This window comes from Aedes albopictus, chromosome 2, assembly GCF_035046485.1.
Source record: "Aedes albopictus strain Foshan chromosome 2, AalbF5, whole genome shotgun sequence".
Taxonomy (NCBI): domain Eukaryota; kingdom Metazoa; phylum Arthropoda; class Insecta; order Diptera; family Culicidae; genus Aedes; species Aedes albopictus.
Window position 1 is genome coordinate 404958917 of NC_085137.1, and position 20002 is coordinate 404978918.

The following is a 20002-nucleotide window of genomic DNA, read 5'->3' on the forward strand; positions in this document are numbered from 1 at the left end:
ATGCTTAGGCATAAGCTTCAATCGTTAAAACATTTTGAAAAACAATAAAAGCCATGAAACTGTACCCTGTCCATTTTACCCCACCTGTCCACTTTACCCCCACCACCCCAATGACTTTTTCAACCATCAAAACTTTGGAAATCCCACTGTTCCAAATACAAAAGCAAAGGACGTTTTTCATCAGCGGGTATCAGTTGCAAATCCCAAACACAACTGACGACTCCCCCGTCGCCTCAGTGTTTGTGATTACGACCTTACGCCTGGCACCACTGGTCGGTTTTCGGTTCGGGCTCCATCTGTCAAAGGCGAAAAATGCCACTGTGTTGTCGCTTTCTCGCGTAGAAAATGTTGCTCTAATTTTGTCGAAATTTGGTGATAATTTTTGCCTAGAACCTTAAAATAACATTCGCGGCGGGTGCAACAATGTACGCTTGATCCGTTTCCGGTGGAGTTTGGTGTGCGGAAGTGTTTTCCTGTCGGATAGGGACCGAATTTGTGTCGTCGCGAGTGAAGTGTATCCCCTCACCACACCACACCCGCACACGGCGCACCCACTAATTGATCGTGGTGGACTAGGAAAAAAAAGCTACGTTTTTGTGGGGAAGAAACAGATTTAGGAACTATAGCATTGGCTCCGGAAGGAGCGGGCGCGACCGCTATTGGAACCATGACGCCGCAACCATTGGAGCAGGGAGGAGGAGCCGTGGCCAGCTTCATCCCGACCGGGCAGGAAATGGCGCAGCGGCAGAATTTGATTCCGCTGGGGCGGCTGATCGATTTCATTATCCAGCGGACGTACCACGAGCTAACGGTACTGGCGGAACTGTGAGTATTGTATTTTTACTGGTCTGTTGGAATAAAAATGGGATTAGTATTGGCAAAGCCATAAGAGTTGCACCGGAAGGTGCGTAAATTTCAGTATGTTTTCGATCCTAATGATTCAGTTTAAACAGGTTCAAATGAAATGTTAAATCTTTACTACCTTACAGGTTGCCCCGCAAAACCGACATGGAGCGGAAGATCGAGATCTACAACTTCTCCGCCAGCACCCGGCAGTTGTTCATCCGGCTTCTTGCCCTAGTCAAATGGGCAAATTCCGCTTCGAAGGTGGACAAGTCGGCCAAGATCATGGCCTTCCTGGACAAACAGTCCCTGCTGTTCATGGATACGGCCGACATGCTATCCCGGATGGCTCGCGAAACGCTGGTCAATGCCCGGCTGCCCAACTTTCACATCCCGGCGGCAGTGGAAATTCTCACCACCGGAACGTATTCACGGTTGCCCTCGATCATTCGGGAACGGATCGTCCCGCCGGATCCGATCACCACTCTGGAAAAGCGACAAACGTTGCAGCGTTTGAATCAAGTTATCCAACATCGGTTGGTCACCGGGAATTTACTGCCCCAGTTGAGGAAGTTCAAGATTGAAAACGGCCGGGTGACCTTCAAGGTCGATCACGAATTTGAAGTGTCCCTCACGGTTATGGGTGACGGACCGAACATTCCGTGGCGTTTATTGGACATTGACGTTCTGGTGGAGGATAAAGAGACCGGCGATGGCAAGGCCTTAGTTCACACTTTGCAGGTCAACTACATTCACCAGCTGATCCAAGGCCGCATCGTGGACAGCCCGGATGCCTTGGCGGAGGTGTACAACTGTCTCCATTACTTCTGCCAATCGCTGCAACTGGAAGTTCTGTATACCCAAACGCTGCGTTTAATGCGCGACCGGCTGGATGATCACATTCACGTAGACGAGTACATTCCGGGGACCAAGCTGACCGTTTCGTACTGGCGGGAGCTGACCAATAAAGATCCCAAGTCGGAACTTGGCTACCGGCTGATGATTCAAACCGATCAAAGCGATACAACCAAGCAGCTGGCCATTCTTCATATCCCCTCGATCGGCACGAAGGAAGTGGACATTGCTGATCGCGCCGTTCGTTCCGAGCTACTCTCCATGGAGCGGCTTCTTGTACACACGGTTTACGTCCGATCCTTGGCCCGCCTAGGCGATCTCAAAACCGAGCTGCAACTTTTCCTGAAAGATGTCGACTACAGCATCCAGGGAACACCTGCCATGCTGCTGGTTCCCGTCCTGAACCCATGCCTTCGGGCCGAACACATCTACATCACCGTGGACACGCACACCGGCATGCTGCGGTGTCACGTCCCGAAGCACCTGGACTGCCCGATCATGCCGGAGTTGCAGCACGCGTTGAACAACGACCGCAGCAAGCTGCAGCACCTGTTCTCGGAGCTGCGCTACTGGATCACACAGCGGCGGTGCGAGAAGACGCTGCAGCACCTGCCGGCGACCACGCAGGAACGGCTGCCGCTGGTCTTCCCACCGGATCATCCCATCGAGAAGATTGGACCGCACCGGGTGTACATCCAGATGTGCCGCCATGCGAACGTTATTCTGGTAAGTGGAATTGTTCAAACAGATCAATGAAAAACACTGATTTCCAATTTCTGTCCCATTCCGTAGATCGTCGAACTCAAAGAGAAGGACTCCAGTCCCAACGAAATGACCTACACCTTCTACCTGGTGCTGGTGAAACCTTCCTCCATGGAAGACAGTCAAGCTTCGGACCAAGATCAACCAGCCTCCACAGCTGCAGCTTCGGCGAACCAATCTGGGCCAGGATCCGTTCCTCCGGGAGGTCCTCCAAGTGTCTCGAGCGTCACCGCCGGTGGAACGTCGCAATCATCGGCACCATCCGGCTCTGCCGCCGCCGCAGAAAGCGATGGATTGCCCAAAATGTACCTCAAAGTTCTGTCGCTGATCGAGTTCGATACCTTCGTGGCGACCCACGGGCCAGGAACTTACGTCGATGAGCAAACAATTGGATCCAAACGGAAGCTGCTTGGCGTGGAAGGACCTTCCGCCAAGCAGTCGAAGACCATCTACCCGGCGTACTTTATCCCGGAACTGGCCCACGTGGTGGCCATGTGTGATGAAAAGCTACCGTTCGTTGCGCTGGCCAAGGATTTGACACGCCGCAAGATCCCTCACGGCGGTGTCCAAGTGGAAGCCAATGCAACTTCCTTGGTGTTGAAGCTGCTGACGCTGCCGCAACCGAAACCGCCAGTAATTCCGGTGGCCAGCAATGCGGCCGCTTCCCAATCCGGTCCGGATCAGAAACCGCCGGAGCCGAAGGTTGTGAGTGTACCGAAGATCGACAAGGACGTTTGGAATGCTCTGCTGAAGCGCTTGCTTTCGGTGTCTGTTCGGGCTCAGATCAACAAAAGTATCCAGACTCGGATGTGGACTGTGGAACTTGTATTCTACGGAACTCCGTTGGCCAGTATGCACCACAAGGAGCAGGGAATGCGACGTGCGGTTTATCTGACGTACGACATGCTTCCGGTTGACTCGGTGGACAAGTTCGTAGACATGATCCTCAACGACTGGTCCAAGATCGTCTACCTGTACACGTTGGTTCACGACTTCCGCGAGCAGTTCAGAAATGACAAGTACAATCTGCACAACCTTGTGAACATCAAGTCCTACAGCTACACAAGCCTTCTCCTGGCTTACGGTCCGAACAAAGAGGTCAACGTCAATATCTACTGGGACACCGAAGCCAAGGAGTTCAAAATGGTCTTCACCGGCGGTAACAACGCTATCAACGCCCATTCTATGATGCGGGACCAGCTGCAGGCTCACCTGAACCACAACTACGATCTGGCGCAGATTGTCTATCTATTGCACGAGACCTACCAACCGCTGTCATCGATCGCCAAACTCCCCATCATACCGCACCTGGCCATTCTGCAGTCCCCGAAGATTCCGGTGCTCTCGTTCTGCATCATTCCGCAATCGCCAACGCTGCTGAGGATTTCCTTCCAAGGAGTCTACTGTCTCGAGGTTCGTCTCCGAGGATCCGGACTCTGCTCAATCCGCGATGGCGCCTACAGCCGATTCGATCGTAGTCACGTCGTGGAAGAGTTCACTCCCACGCAAGGCCTGAAAGGTTTCCTGTCCAAGTACGTAGACGAATCGGCCGTTTACCGGCGCCGATCACAGTCCGAAGACGACAACCCACCGTCTCCCATCACCATGGAGGACCCCCACGGCGGACCAGCATCCGTGGGATCGACCTTCCTCAGCGGTGGCGCAATGCGTGGTCCCCAAAGCCCACGCGATCCGGGACTTCGCTTCGCGGCACCCCTAACGCCTCCATCGGGGTCCAACCCGCACACTCCGGCCTCGCCGCATCCCCAGGGTATCGGCGGTACCCAAACGCATCCGAACTTCAACATGACTTCTCCGCCGGCTCCGCACATGCCTCATCCTTCGCCAAGCGGTGGGCTCATGCCGTCCTCACCGCTGAACCCGCAACCCAGCCCCATGGCGGCGCATTCGCCGGGACCGACCAATCTGCCGTACATGTCCGGTCACACCGATAGTCCGTTCAGTGCCCATTCGCCGGCCGCCTCCAACTGGCCGGGATCGCCGGGCATGCCGAGACCTTCGCCCCGTCCGGGACAAAGCCCGGACCATAAGGCTCAGAGTAAGTTTATTATTTTGTTTTGGATATGAGTCCTTTTTTTCGGTATTCTGTAAGCTTTAAGTCCGTTTGGAATACAGTCGTTTGGCATTATGACCATTTGGCTCACCAATAATAAGTGATGAATTGGAGAATCAATCAACATTATCCAGAAATTCCTCCACACAAGAGTTTCTCCAGAAATTTCGTCCGGGTTTTTTTTTCTGAAACTCTTTTAATGGAATGCTTTTCAGGATTTCTCAAAAGATTCCGTAGTTTTTGATATTTTTCTGCCATTAATATTACTCTTTAATTCCCGGATGTTCTTTCATATTCTTTCCGGCGTTTTTCCAAGGTCCTCCGGATTTGCTTCTTGAAAATCTTTCCGAATCCCGATCGATTTCGCCTGAACTTCTTCACATGCGAGATTTCTCCCAAAGGTGCTTCTGCGTTCTCTCCAAGAAATTTTTTCCGTGATTTCTACAGGAGTTTCTTCCAGGATATTTTTCAGATGTTAACTCGGGATTTCTGCTAGATTTTCTCCCGGACTTCCGCTTGAATTATTATACTCAATGCTCGTCCCAATCCTGAAGTTGTCCAGGTATTGTGTAATTTATTCAATAAATTTCAAAAGTGTTTCTACCGGGATATTCTGAAAGGTTCTCGAGGGATTTTTCTTGAATTTCCTACCGATGTTGCTCCTGGGATGTCCTTCAGATTTAGGTAGTTTTCTCCCAAGATTTCATCCGAGATTTCAGATTCAGAATGCAATTTGGAATTTCTGCTGGTGCTATTGTTAATGTGCCTTATAGAATTCAACCTGCGAATTCTTCTAGTTGTTTTTCAGAATTTTCCTCGTACTTGATACCGACCACTGGGAGTGTTTTGTCTCCGAGTCTCACCTAGAAATCCCCCGAGAACCTCTGTAAAAAAAATTCTGGAATTAAGAAGAACTCCTAATGGAATCTCTGAGTAAACTTCTGAAGAAACTGCTAAAGGGATTCCTGACTGAATCCCTGCATAAGTTCTTCGTTCCTGTTTACACCCTTTTTAAATTATCTTCCAATACCATTCGCTGGAGGAATTCCTCCAGAAATTTTTGAAGTAATTAAAAAAAAATTTTTTTGGGCACATCGCTGGAAAAGATGCTTGAAGCATTTCTGAAATTTTCAAAGGAACTCCTAAATGATTTTTTTTTAAGATAACCTGAGAGGAATTTCGGAAGAAATCTCTTGAGGATTTCCTAGAATAAATCCTAGATAAATTTCAGGAGGATTCATTGGGGCAATTTCTGGAGGAATTCTGGGAGGAAAAAATCTCTTGAGAAATTCCTAGAGACAATCTTGAAGAAATTTCTGAAGGAATCCTTGGAAGAATTCCTGGAAAAATCTCTAGGGAGAATCCTGGAGGAATTTCTGGACAATTCCTGGTGGAATTTTGGGATGAGACCCAGCAATAATTCCCGGAGAAATTCTTGTAGCAATCTTGTAGCAATTTCTGAACAAAACCACTTGAGAAATTCCAGAAAGATTTCGTGGAAGAATCGTTGGAGGAATTTCCGGAGGATTTCCTGGAGGAGTCTTTGGAAAAATCGTGGAGAAATCCCCAGAAGAATCCCTGCAGGAATGCTTGGAGGAATCTCTGGAGGAATTCCTGGAGGTATGCCTGGTGGAATTCCTTAAAAATCCTGAAAGAATCTCTGAAGAAATTTCTTGAGAATTCCCTGTCGAAATTCATGGAGCAATTGCTGACATAATTTCTAAAGGATGTCCAGGAGCAATTCCTGGATCAAGTCCTGGAGCAATTCCTGACGAAATTCCTGGGATAATTTTTGGAGAAATTCCGTGAGAAACTGGATAAAATCCTGGCGGAATGCCTGGGAGAATTCCTAGAGGTATGCCTGTGGAAATTGCTGGAGGAATCTCTGAAGGTATTTATAGATAGAGTAATTCTTGAATGAATTACTAGACGAATTTATGGAGTAATTTCTAGAGGAATCATGAGAGATTTCTATTTATATTTCTATTATTCTACTATCTCTAAAAAATCCCTTATGAAATTTCATGTGGAAGTTTTGGAGGAATTCCTGGAAGAATCCTCAAAGGAATTCCTGAAGAAATCCCTGCCCAAGCAACATTTCCTAGTCAAATAGACTAGAAGAGGTTCTTAAACCCGGGGTCTCCAGTTAGCCTAGTGGTTAAGGCTACGGATCGCCAATCCGGAGACGGCGGGTTCGACTCCCGTTCCAGTCGGGAAAATTTTCTCGACTCCCTGGGCATAATGTATCATTGTACTTGCCTCAAATTCATGCAATGGCAGGCAAAGAAAGCCCTTCAATTAATAACTGTGGAAGTGCTCAAAAAACACTAAGTTGAAGCGAGGCAGGCCAAGTCCCAGTGGGGACGTAGAGCCATAATGAAGAAGAAGAAGGTTCTTAAACCCATCATAAAACCAAAATGAAAGCTAATCGGATTTATGGCGGTTCTCAAAACCTCCACAAGATTAAATGGTCATCAAAACTTTACTTGGGAGGACAATCCTTGGATAAATTTGTGGAGAAATCCCTGGAGGAATTCCTGGAAGAATCTTTTAAGAAATTCCCGGAGGAATTCCTGGAAAATTTTTGAAGAAATTCCTAGAGGATTTCCTGGCAAAATTCTTGGAAGAATTGCTTACATAAAATCTGAATTTTTGTCCAATAGCAATGCTTGGAGAAATTCCTGGATAAAGTTGTGAATGCCTGGAGAAATTCCTGGAGGTGTTTCTGTGGGAATTGCTGGAACAATCCTTGAAGGAATTCCTGGAGCTATCTCTAAAGGAACTCTTGAAAGAATTACCGGATGATTTTTTGGAGGAATCTTTAGAGGACATCTCAAGGCCGCAAAACATTGCGTAAACAAACACGTTTCTGTCGACTTAGGGCCTTCTGGGATTCACCCACGCATCTCATCCGCATTAAAAGAAAGCTTGATGTTTGCGCTTTCTGTTAGTGGTGGTGAGATGTGTAGGTGGAGTTCAAAAGGTCTCAAGACGACAGAAACATGTTTGTTTACAAAATGTTGATGCGGCCTTTTCAATTGTTGGTTTTGATCTGGAAGAAATTTCTGGAAAAATCCCTTGAGAAATTCCTGGTGGAATAACTGGAGGAATTCCTGGAGAAATCCTCGAAGTATTTCCTGAAAGGATCTTTGGGGGAATCTCTGGAAAAATTCGTGGAAAAATCCCTACAGACATTTCTGGAAGAATTCCTGGAGGAATCCCTAAAAAATCCAGAGAAATTCCTGGATGAATTGCTGTCTGACAAAATTTTTGATGGAAATCCTAGTCAATTCTTGGTGAAATTCCTGGAGGATTTTTTTTTTCAGAGGAACTCCTGGAGAAATCTCTTCGAATTTCTGGCAGAATTTCTAGAGGAATCGCTGGATGAATTCTTGGAGGATTTTTTAGGGAAATCCCTGAAGAAATTTCTGGAGGAATTTCTTTACGAATTCATAGACGAATACCAGGAATAATTCCTGAAGAAATCGCAGATGGAATTCTTGGAGAAATCCTGAAGGAATCCTTAGAAGTGTTCGTGGATGAATCCCTGTAGCAGTTCCTGAAGAAATCTCTGCTCAGAGGAATTCCTGAAGAAACCTCAGAAGGAATCGCGGAAGCAATTTCAAGAGGAACCCCTAAGGGAATCTCTCAACAGTTCCTAGAGGAAGTACTAAATTAATTCCTGGAGGAGTTCCTTAAAGAACTCAAGGAGAAATTACCAAAGTAATCCTAAGAAGAGCTCCTGGGAGCATCTTTGGAGGAATTTGAAAAAAGTTGTTCCAGAAGGAATTCTCGAGTCAATCCCTGGAAAACATCTTGGAGGAATTCTTGGAGGAATTCCAGGGAGTCTTCCTGGAGGAAGAATTCCTAAAGAAATTGTGAAGGAAATCCTTGAGGAATCCCTGCAGCAGTTCCTGAAGGAATCACAGTAGGAGTTCTTAAAGAAACCGCAGGGGGAATTCCGGAAGCAATTCCCTAATAAAAAATTCCAATACAATCGCCATAAACTACCATTGAATAATGATAATATTGGCTGTTCAACAACAAATTATATTGTGTTCGTATTTTCCTGTTGAAAATGCTGCATTGTAACTACAATACATGCACAATAAAATCAATGGCATTATAGATTCCAATAATGAAAACACCATAAGTTGAATGGTAGTTGACTTGATTTTTTTCCAGAAAATTTGGATTTTTTTTATGGTAAAGATACATAACAACCCCCATTTTTTATTGTAAAAGTGACATTTACAATACATGCTATGGTGGAAAACCATAAGGTCTGTTGTTACTCTAACGTTTTAAACAATTGAAATAATGGTAAATACCATTCATTTCAGCGTGTTGTAACAATACATTCTGTTTTATCTCTATGATCTTTTTTATCAGGGTTCCTAGAGGCATTCCTAAAGAGAATCCATAAACAGTCCTTGGAGGAATGCCAGGATATATTTCTGAAGAAATCCCAGATGAAATTCTTGAAGAAATCCTGAAAGAATTCTAAGAAGAGTTCGTGGAGGAACTCCTTGCCTGTACCAGTTTCTGAAGGAATCCCTGGAGGAATTCCTGAAGGAACCCCAGAAGGAATCCCGGCAGCTATGCCAAAGGGAAATCCTAAGGGAATTCCTAAACAATTCCGGGAGGAAGTATTAGATTAATTCGTGGGGGTTCCTGTAAGAATAGGAAGCAATCAGTGAAGTACTAGATTGAAAGTAGTGAGCTGGATTTTTGTATGGTGAGATGATCAATTCTCCGTTTCTGCAAAGAAATGCTGCAAACAGCGTGGGTTATATGATTTCTTGCCTAATTTGATGCTGTTTGAGCAAAAGTTTGGGTAACTGTGTTGTTGTATTATTTATTTCTTGCAACTTCAACAACACAGTTACCCAAAGTTTTGCTCAAACAGCATCAAATTAGGCAAAAAATAATATAACCCACGCTGTTTGCACCATTTCATTGCAGAAACGGAGAATTGATCATCTCACCATACAAAAATCCAGCTCACTACTTTCAATCTAGTACTTCAGTGATTGCTTCCTATTCTAAAGAGTTCCTGGGGGAATTTTTGGAGATTTTTTTTAAAAAACAATAACAGAAACTCTTGGGGTCTCCAGTTAGCCTAGTGGTTAAGGCTTTGGATCGCCAATCCGGAGACGATGGGTTCGATTCCCGTTCCGGTTGACCTTCTCACCATACAAAAATTCAGCTCATTACTACAAATCTAGTACTTCACTGATTTCGTCCTATTTTATTGTAGAAATCTATGGTAGACTTTAGATGAACTACCAAACGAATATTTTGTACAAAATCCCAGGAGTTCCTGGATTAATTTTTAAAAATGATCTCTGGTAAAATTTCCTGAACCGGTTTCTGGAAGATAATGCTGAAATACTTTGAATTATTCCAGCTTGAGTTATTGGAGTAATCCCTAATGAAATTCTTGAAGGAATATATGGAGAAATCCCTGAAAAAATCCCTGAAGGAATACTTGCACAAAAACCCTTAAATGATGTATGTTGAATCCCTGGTAAAACCCCTAGAGGTATTCTTGAAAAAATCTCTGGAGAAACCCATGTTGGAATCACTGAAGGAAGTTATGGAAAATTCCTGGAGGAATTCCTCGATACAGCCTTGCAAAAGTGCCTGTAAAAAATCTGAAGGAATCATGGGAGGAAATCCTGAAGCATTTCTTGGAACAAACCCTGAAAGACCGGAACCCTGCTGGATGCCCATGGTCATGGAAGAATTCACGAAGGAGAAAATGGCTGGAGAAGTCGCTTGAGGAATTCCTGAAGGAAATTTTGAAGGTGTCCTTAAAAGAATTCATAATGAAATCCCAGTTTTTTGCTCTTAGCGTCACGTTTGTTTGAATTGAATACCTACTAGTCAAAATTCGTGAATTATGTGGTTCTACCAAGTCCTTCTTTTCCCCTTCCGAAACCGGTTCCGGCATATCTGGAAAATTTCTAGTATTCTAGTAATGATCATCACAATTGCCATTTATTTTAACCAAGCTTATTATTTCTGACCATTCTATGATAAGATTGAAGTGGTTTTCTTATAGAAATACTTTCGAGTGGGTAAAATGGGTAGAAACCTTATTAGAAAAGTTTATTTCTTAAGATATTTTTTTTTTGGAATTCTTAAACTGAATCGATTTCCAAGCAAATCCCTAAACAAATCACTGAAAGAGATCTTGAGGTAACGTGTTTTCTCCAAAGTTTACTTAACTCTTTTCCCACAATCCACAGCTCCCCATCACAACACGTCGCGAGTTCTTCCGGCTCGGTCGTGGGCCGGTGCCATACCCACTCTTCTCACGCACGAGGCTCTGGACACGTTATGCCGTGCAACGGTTCATCCGCAGAAGGAAATCCCCGGACCGGAACTCAGTCCGCTGGAACGGTTCCTCGGATCTGTATTCATGCGCCGGCAGCTGCAGCGAATTATCCACCAGGAAGATAATGTAAGTGTTTACGACCTGGGATTTCTCGGAATTTTCTTCTGATCCTCAATATCATTTTTCTAGTTGACGGCCATCACATCAAACGAGCCCGGTGTAGTGCTCTTCAAGGCGGATAATCTGCAGTACCAGGTGTTCCTGAACCCGAACCACATGCAGTCGCTACATATGAAGGTCAGCCAAGCACCGATGGCCCCGACCATGGATGGCAAACCACCCTACCAGTGGCCTCCGGAAGATCTCCAAATCCTGGAACAGTTCTTCGATCAACGGGTCGCTGCACCGCCGTACCGTCCGGCCGTCGTTACCAGCTTCACCCGGATGCTGAATCTCCCGTCCCAGGTGATGAAGGACTTCATCCAGATCATGCGGCTCGATCTGATCCCCGAACTGGGCCAGGGAAATAAATGGAACGTGCAATTCATTCTCCGGATGCCACCGTCGGCAACGCCGATCGTTCCCGTTGGCACCACCACCATTCTGTCCCACCGGCAGAAAATCCTGTTCTTCATCCAAATTACCCGCGTTCCGTATCTACCGAACATGGAGCTGAAGGACTCCGTTACCATGCTCCTTCCGATGGTTTACGATATGACCGTGAACCACACCCAGCTGGCGGAACGGCGCGAACAGGTCATTCCGCAGCTGACCAGTGCCGTCAGTGCACACCTGAGACGGTTCGTCGAGTGCACCGTGCTCCAACCGGGCGAATGCTCTCTCTTCCCGGCCGTACGGGACCTGCTGATGAATCTGACTCTGCCAAACGAACAACCTCCACCGGGACAAATAGGAAATCAGGTAAGCAGCTGAGCGATTAAAAAAAACTCCATCCTAAACGATTCCCTTATTTTTTTTTCAGATCGGACCGATGGGCGGTATGGCACCGGGAGGACCCGGCGGGCCTGGTCCTATGGGAGGCCAAATTGCACCGTCGCCGGTGGGGGCCCAAGTCGGATCGAGTCCGAATCCGATGATGCACTCCCCGATGCAGATGGGAGGGGGCGGTGGCCAGCAGGGTAACTACGCCGGAATGGTAGGCGGGGGAGCACAATCCGGCGGCCCGGGTGGTCCCGGCGCCGGTGGACCGAATTGAGGTTACTGAGCGACTATTTTATAGCTACTCAATGCTGGCTGGTGTGTGTTAAGGTCTCCTAGGATAAGTTTCAATCATCATAAACATACATTTTTATGCTAGCGCACAGCACATTGAATGATGGTGCATTTGAAGCATGATTGCCACCTAGCAGGTATGTGCGAAAGTGAATAATCAAAACGAAGAAACCATAGTGCATAGAAAATAATAAAGTATTCTTCGTAAGAAACTTTCAATAATTAGCTTTATGATATATTCTCGAATCATTCACGACTATATTTGAAGATTTCCTCGGTCAAAACCTATTAAGTTTCAGTTTAATTTTAGAAGCGCAGTAATCGGAACGATATTCGGTGGTTTTTTGCAGTCAAGATCGCAGATTTTGAACGAACCTCGGTACCCAACAGTTCGTACTCGTTAGATATTTTCTGCTTGACCCTTTACTGGTCAGACTCGTTTAACTCTGACTTGTCCGGCCTCTAATAACACTTACCGCGTTCGGCATAGTTCCATCATGTCGCTCAAAATGTTGCCACAAATAACGCTTAGTTTGCAAAACCCAGTTAACTGGCTGATGGGGCATGGGAGCCTAAGCTTCAATCGTTAATACAATCAGAGACTACCCAGGCTTGAACGTGGGCGATCCTATGTATGAAGAGTTATCCAAGTTATCCGTTTCCAAAAGTACATTTTAATAATGTTGAACTTGATAGCTTCTACCTACGCCACAATACTCGGTTTGTGGCTGCCGCTCTTTATCCTCGGTCGCGACCCATGCTCGCCAGGTCACGCTCCACCTGGTCCACCCATCGTGCTGTCTGCGCTCCACGCCTTCTTGTGCCAACCGGATGGTTAGTAAACACCAGCTTTGCAGGGTTGTTGTTCGGCATTCTTGTAACATGCGATGCCCACCGTATCCTTCCAACTTTGGCCACCTTCTGGATGCTGGGTTCGCCGTAAAGTGCAGCGAGCTCGTGGTTCATCCTTCTCCGCCACACATCGTTCTCGTGCACACCGCCGAAGATCGTCCTTAGCAGGCGCCGCTCGAAAACTCCGAGTGTTTGCAGGTCCTCCTCGAGTATGTTCCATGTCTCGTGTCCGTAGAGGACCACCGGTCTCATTAGCGTTTTATACAAGGTGCATTTGGTGTGTAGGTGAATCTTTTTCGACCGCAGTTTCTTCTGGAGCCCGTAGTCCGCCCGACTTCCGCTGATGATGCGCCTCCGAATTTCAAGGCTCACGCTGTTGTCAGCCGTCAGTAAGGATCCTAGGTAGACGAATTCCTCCACCACCTCGAAAGTATCCCCGTCTATCGTAACATTACTACCCAGACGGATCCGGTCGTGTTCGGTTCCGCCTACCAGCATGTACTTTGCTTTTTAGGCATTCACCACCAGTCCGACTTTTGCTGCTTCGCGGATGTACAGCTCTGCACCGTTCCATATGTTCTGGCGATAATGTCCATGTCGTCCGCAAAGCACACAAATTGTCCGGATTTTGTGAAAATCGTTCCCCGGCTGTTGAGCCCGGCTCGTCGCATCACACCTTCCAGGGCAATGTTGAATAGTAGGCAGGAAAGTCCATCACCTTGTCGTAGTCTCCATCTAGATTCGAATGAACTGGATAGTTCACCCGAAACCCTTACGCAGTTTTGCGCATCGTCCAACGTTGCTTTAATCAGTCTAGTCAGCTTCCCAGGAAAGCCGTTTTCGTCCATGATTCTCCATAGCTCTGCGCGGTCGATACTGTCGTATGCCGCTTTGAAGTCGATGAACAGGTGATGCGTTGGGACCTGGTATTCACGGCATTTCTGGAGGATTTGCCGTACGGTAAAGATCTGGTCCATTGTCGACCGGCCGTCGATGAAGCCGGCTTGATAACTTCCCACGAACTCGTTTGTTTTAGGTGACAGACGACGGAAGATGATCTGGGATAGCACTTTGTAGGCAGCATTCAAAATAGTGATCGCCCTGAAGTTCTCACATTCCAAGTAGTCGCCTTTCTTGTGAATGGGGCAGGTTACCCCTTCCTTCCACTCCTCCGGTAGCTGTTCGGTTTCCCAGATCTTGACTACTAACTGGTGCAGACAGGTGGCCAACTTTTCTGGGACCATCTTGAAGAGTTCAGCTGCGAGACCATCCTTACCAGCTGCTTTGTTGGTTTTGAGCTGGTGAATGGCATCCTTAACTTCCCTCAGCATGGGAGTTGGTTCATTTCCGTCCTCCGCTGCACTGGCGTCGTCGTTTCCTCCGTTGCCGTGGTCTGCCTACGTTCTCCACGCCATTCAGGTGCTGATCGAAGTGCTGCGTCCACCTTTCGATCACCTCACGTCCGTCCGTCAAGAGGCCTCCGTCTTTATCCCTGCGGGATGCGTTGACCTTCTAATAGAACTTCCGTTTCTTGGGAACGGCACAGCAGTTCCATTTCTTCACACCCAGCTTCTCCTGAGCGGCGCTTTTTCTCCCGAAAGAGGCGTGTCTGCTGTTTCCGCTTCTGTTTGTAACGTTCCACGTTCTGTCGGGTCCCTTGCTGCAGCATTACCGCCCTCGCTGCGTTCTTATCCTCCAAGATCGTTCAGCACTTTTCATCGAATCATTCGTTCCGTCGATTCCGTTCCACGTACCCGATGGTGCTCTCGGCTGCGTCGTTGACGGCTTCTTTCACTGTACTCCAGCAGTCCTCTAGAGAGGCCTCATCGAGCTCGCCCTCGTCTGGCAACGCGGCCTCGAGATTCTGCGCGTAAGCTGAGGCGACATCCGGTTGTTTCAGTCGCTCTAGGTTGTACCGTGGCGGTCGCCGGTACCGTACATTGTTGATGACGGAGAGTTTTGGGCGCAGTTTGACCATCACCAGATAGTGGTCGAAGTCGATGTTGGCGCCACGATAGGTCCCGATATCGATAATGTCGGAGAAGTGCCGTCCGTCAATCAGAACGTGGTCAATTTGAGATTTCATCTGCGGTGGTGATGGCCATGTTTTTGGAGGCGGCGAAATGAATGAGTCGTAGGCCGTTATCGTTCGTCTGCTGGTGGGCGCTGAACTTACCATTCGTTGAATTCCTGCTCCTGGCCTACCTGAGCGTTCAAATCTCCTATGATGATCTTGACGTCGTGGCTTGGGCAGCGATCGTACTCGCGTTTGAGTTGCGCGTAAATTGCGTCCTTGTCATCATCAGTGCTTCCGGAGTGTGGGCTGTGCACGTTTATTATGCTGAAGTTGAAGAATCGACCCTTGATCCTCATACTTGGTTGTTTGGTCGAATGAAATTTGGTCGAACGGACATTTGGTCGAAACTCATTTTTTGGAAGAATTGATTGATTGATTTGTCTTTATTAGAGAGACTTTCAGCCCTTGGCTGGTTCGTCTCTTTTTTTTTTTTTGGAAGAAGAAGCATATGACATTTAGTCGAATGGACAATTCGTCGAATGGACATTTGGTCGAAAGGCACTAACTGATGAAGAGCTTTGAATGGAAAATAACTTTATAGATTTCGGTATAATAATTTATATGTTACTGAACTTATTCGGTTGAAAGTACGTTTGGTCGAATGGACGCTAAGTCGTATAGCAATTTGGTCGTGTTTAATTATATCAAACATAAAAAAGAAAACATTGTAGTGCAGTGTAGGTTTCGGCTCTTCTTTCCAGTTTCACAATTTCATTGCGTTTTTGTGTATAACACACTGGCTTTTCCATCAAATATTTTTCCTTCTTTTCAACATACTCTGTTCTTTCAAGTGTAATATTTGTGCTGAGAGTGAAGAGTGGACATTATGGTTGTGATTTTTTCATCTATGTTTTTCCTTCTTTTGAACATAGGCTATTCTTTCAAAATTCGTATTTGTACTATGTTTGCTGTCATTTTATCATGAATTTTTCCTTCTTTGAAACATAGGCTATTCTTTCACGTTTATTTATTTCATTGCGTTTTCCTGTACCAACTACTGATTGTTTCAGAAGCAATTTCTCCTTTTGAATACAAGCTGTTCTTCCGTTTGATATTTGGATGTTATTGCTGCAGACTTTTTCATCGGATATTTTTCCTTCTTTTAATGACAGATTGGTTAGGATCTAAAACTCGCGACTTCGAGCGTACACATCTCTTCGTAAACAAAACCAGTGCACCTGATCTTCTTGTTTCAAGCTTATTATAAGTGAGCGAAAACAGCATTATACAATGCACTGTTGTTTGAAGCTTGCTTCTTGAGAATTGTGCGTCTGAAGTTCTGATGCACTGTTGAAGTGGGATTTCAAGACGTTTGTCCTTAAGGCTTTTTACGGCATCATCAGCATCGGCAGCCATGTTGGATATGAGCCTGAAAATTTCAAAGTGATAATTCTCTGCCACCAAAGCGAATATTTGTATGAAAAAGTATCATCAAATATGCTCACTCGCAGTGATTGCGATGATACTTTTTCTGCTGCGTTGCTGCAGAATTGACAGTTTTTTATCACTTCAAAAATGCGAGGCAAACAATCATTGAAAAGCAAAGTCAATGAATCGTTTGAAAACTTAGTGATGCAGTAAGACACTTTAAACATAGGCTATTCTTTGACGCAGTGTTGCATATGAACTGAACGCGAGCCAAAATGGTTATTTATGCAACAAGTTGCAAAATGATGATTTTTTTTTCAGCACGAGTCGTACATTTATTCAACGAGGCTTGCTTGTTCAATAACATATAAAAAATTATGATACCAAAATCCACATCTCTTTTCATCAGTTAGTGCCTTTCGGCCAAATGTCCATTCGACGAATCGTCCATTCGACTAAATGTCATATATGCTTCTTTTTCCAAAAAATGGCTTTCGACCAAATGTCCATTCGACCAAATGTCCGTTCGACCAAATGTACTTTCGACTAAATGTCATTCGACTAAATGCAGGGTGGCCACTCAACCGGGAATTCCGGGAAAACCGGGAAAAACCGGGAAAAAACCGGGAATTTGCTTAGAATACACAAGTTTACAAAATAAAACGAAAGTCGTGAACTTCTGTCAACGACCAAAATTTTTGAAGCACAATTTAGTGCTGATTTTGAAACTGACCTTCAAAAAATTTAAAGTAGAACAGTTTTTGAGATTTAGCTCAATATCGAGTTTTGCAACTTTTCAAAATATGTAATTTACTAAAATTCAAATATATTGCGTTTTGTTCAGCCAATTTTAAATCTTTTTCCATAAATTAAAAGCTGAATACAATACCATTCGGTCATCTGAATACAGGTTTTGCGTCAGATTGATGAAATTCAAGATATTGTCGAGTTTTAGGGATGATCTTCTTAAATTTTAGCAAAGTTCCCTAATTTTTTTGAAGAAATGTATTTTTTTCAATGAGAAAAAACCAACTTAAAAATTCTTTCTCGACGTTTATTTGACATATCATATGTAGGCGAGTTACAGTAAAAAATTCAGCTCAATCGGAGCATTGATTACGGACCATGAGGTGTGTGAAGTGAGCGACGTTGCTTAAAAATAGAACAAAAATCGATTTCAAATCATCAACCTTGTATGGAAAGTCGAAAAATTTTCCGCTCTACTGTAATTTTTTTCCTTCGCGTTTTCGAACTCAGGGTATGATTCTACACCAAAAATGATCATCAGCTTACCGAGTTCAAAAATGCTGTAAACTAGTGATATAAACTACCCTTAAAATTGAAGGTCCAGGATAATAATTTCTATTGCATCTACATGAGAATCATTATTTTTTCTCACACATGATCAATATTTTTGATACTATATCGCAGATACTAAATGCAGAGTTCAAAACTTAATCATAAGATTTATTTTAGATTTTTCTTAAATTTTGATTTTAAATCTTAGCCTTTTTTAATATAACTGTTGTAGAGAATTACAATTGGGTTTTTAAATTAAGAAAAAATCAATGATTTTTTATTTTTAAGCGAAAGAGCACCTTTTTCTGAGCCGCTATGATTTTTTCCAGATTTTTAGAACTTTATTTTGGTACCTAAAATCAATTTCAAAGAGATTTTTTGAAATCACCTTTTGACAGCTGAGCAACTGCTTGACAGCTCCGTTCAGTACAAAATGCGACGAGGGGTGATTCGACAAATCGCTCCCATACAAATTTCAAATTGATTTTTAAATAGATTCCCAGGCACCAAAATTGATGAAAATTTGGATTTCGGCTCAGTTTGGCATGCAGATTCAGAATGTGGAACTATCTCAACATCACTAAAGAAGCCAATTGTTTTTGAAAAAGCTAAGGTATAAATGGAAAACTTTAAATAATGTGTCTTGGGTAGGACAGTCAGTGTATTGTATCATTACAGAAAAAAATATTGCCATATTTAAAAAATACCTTATTTTGCCGCAGTGTTCCTTTGCAATTACAAATGTGTATGATTTTATAAATTCTGTTAAATCGATCGTCTTCAAGAATTTCATAACATTTTTTTCAGTATTCGATGTTGGACATGTTCTTTAGATAGTATACAATCGATTCTTCCAGGTTGCCTAACATTTCTCTTGATGATAAACCAAGGTTTTCTTCGCAGATTCTCCTAGAGATTTCTCCAAACATTCATTAAGAGATTTAACAAGATATTTTCCCATGGATTTCTTGAAACGTCTTACAAGTAACTTTTCCAAAACAATTCAACCATATCAAGCAGTTTTACAAATAATTTCCTTTTTTTCAAGAAAATTATTGAGAAAATTATAAATAATTTCTAAAGACGTTAGAAAGATTTTACATGCTTTTCGTCAAATACTTTTGGAGTAATTTATTTGGAAATTCCAACTATATTTTATATATTTGAATCCTCCCGTGGATTTCTTCAGGAGTCCCTCTTTCATTAGTATACTGTCAAGCATCTCAACAGTGAACATTATCAAGGAATCCTTTAATAATTATTTCAGAGATTCCACAAACAGTTTTTACATTCCAGATAACCTTTACAAGTTTCTTCAAGAGATTTTTCGAATAATCTCCCAGGGATTGCTCCAGTAGATTCTCGAAAAATTGATTTGGATTTTTTTTTTCAAAAATTTCATGTGGCATTTCTCTTAGAAATCTCTACCCTAACTTTGAATAGAACATATCTAATATGTATAAAATTCCGAAAATACTTTCTTGAGAAATATTTTATTTAAGTTTTTAAGACTAGAGAAAATATCGGCTTCTTGTTAAATGTGGCCTATATTGGATTTTGTTTTTCCACCAAAGATGCTCTAATAGCAGGGCTCATTCGCTTCTAATTGTTAGGCATGATTTAATTTTCGCTTTGTTCAAGATTTTACTAACGTTTTCTGAATTTTGAATGTCGATAACTTGCACATAACAAAAGAACTTCTGGTACAAAAAATCGCATTCAAGTATTTTTATGTCATTTTGAGCGTTAAACAGTTCAAGCTGAAAGCATAAAATTGAACAGTTATGGTGTTTCGTTGTTGGGGAATTCAAAAAATATATAAATGTAAAATTTATTAAAGCCGCCATAAATTGTCAACCTCCTAGAACGCGATCAATTGAGCCAAAGGTCTACTTCACTTGGGCTGTTTGTGATGAATGATATTTTTTGACATTGTTAGACCTTTGACAATGGTGCGCTTCAGGTAAGGTTAAACTGTTTACAAAATCAGATAAGTGAGAAAATAGAAAATAGCAATATCAGTGTTCCGATTTAACCATATAAATCAATTTCTAGAAAACCGGGAAAAATTTTAGGTACCGGGACAAACCGGGAAATAACCGGGAATTTATTTTACCGAGTTGAGTGGCCACCCTGTAAATGTCTTTCGACCAAATGTCATAGATTCGTCCAACACACCTCCTACAGCGCTACGATTGCCGAACCCGCGGTCCTTCAGTAGATCGGCGAGTATGCGGGTGCTCCCAATGAAGTTGAGAGATCGGCGGTTCCACGTACCGAGTTTCCAATCGCAAGT

The 20002-nt window shown here is 44.0% G+C and overlaps 1 protein-coding gene across 1 annotated transcript; it reads left to right on the forward strand.

Annotated features, from left to right (window-relative positions):
• Positions 1 to 288: 288 nt before the first annotated feature.
• On the forward strand, positions 289 to 12335 carry LOC109407931 (mediator of RNA polymerase II transcription subunit 14). Its single transcript, XM_029860913.2, has 6 exons — positions 289 to 825; positions 990 to 2424; positions 2491 to 4519; positions 10789 to 11003; positions 11067 to 11798; positions 11860 to 12335. Exons 1-6 carry the CDS (start codon positions 668 to 670, stop codon positions 12091 to 12093), a joined length of 4803 nt encoding a protein of 1600 aa, XP_029716773.2. The 5' UTR covers positions 289 to 667; the 3' UTR covers positions 12094 to 12335.
• The last annotated feature ends 7667 nt before the right edge of the window (positions 12336 to 20002 follow it).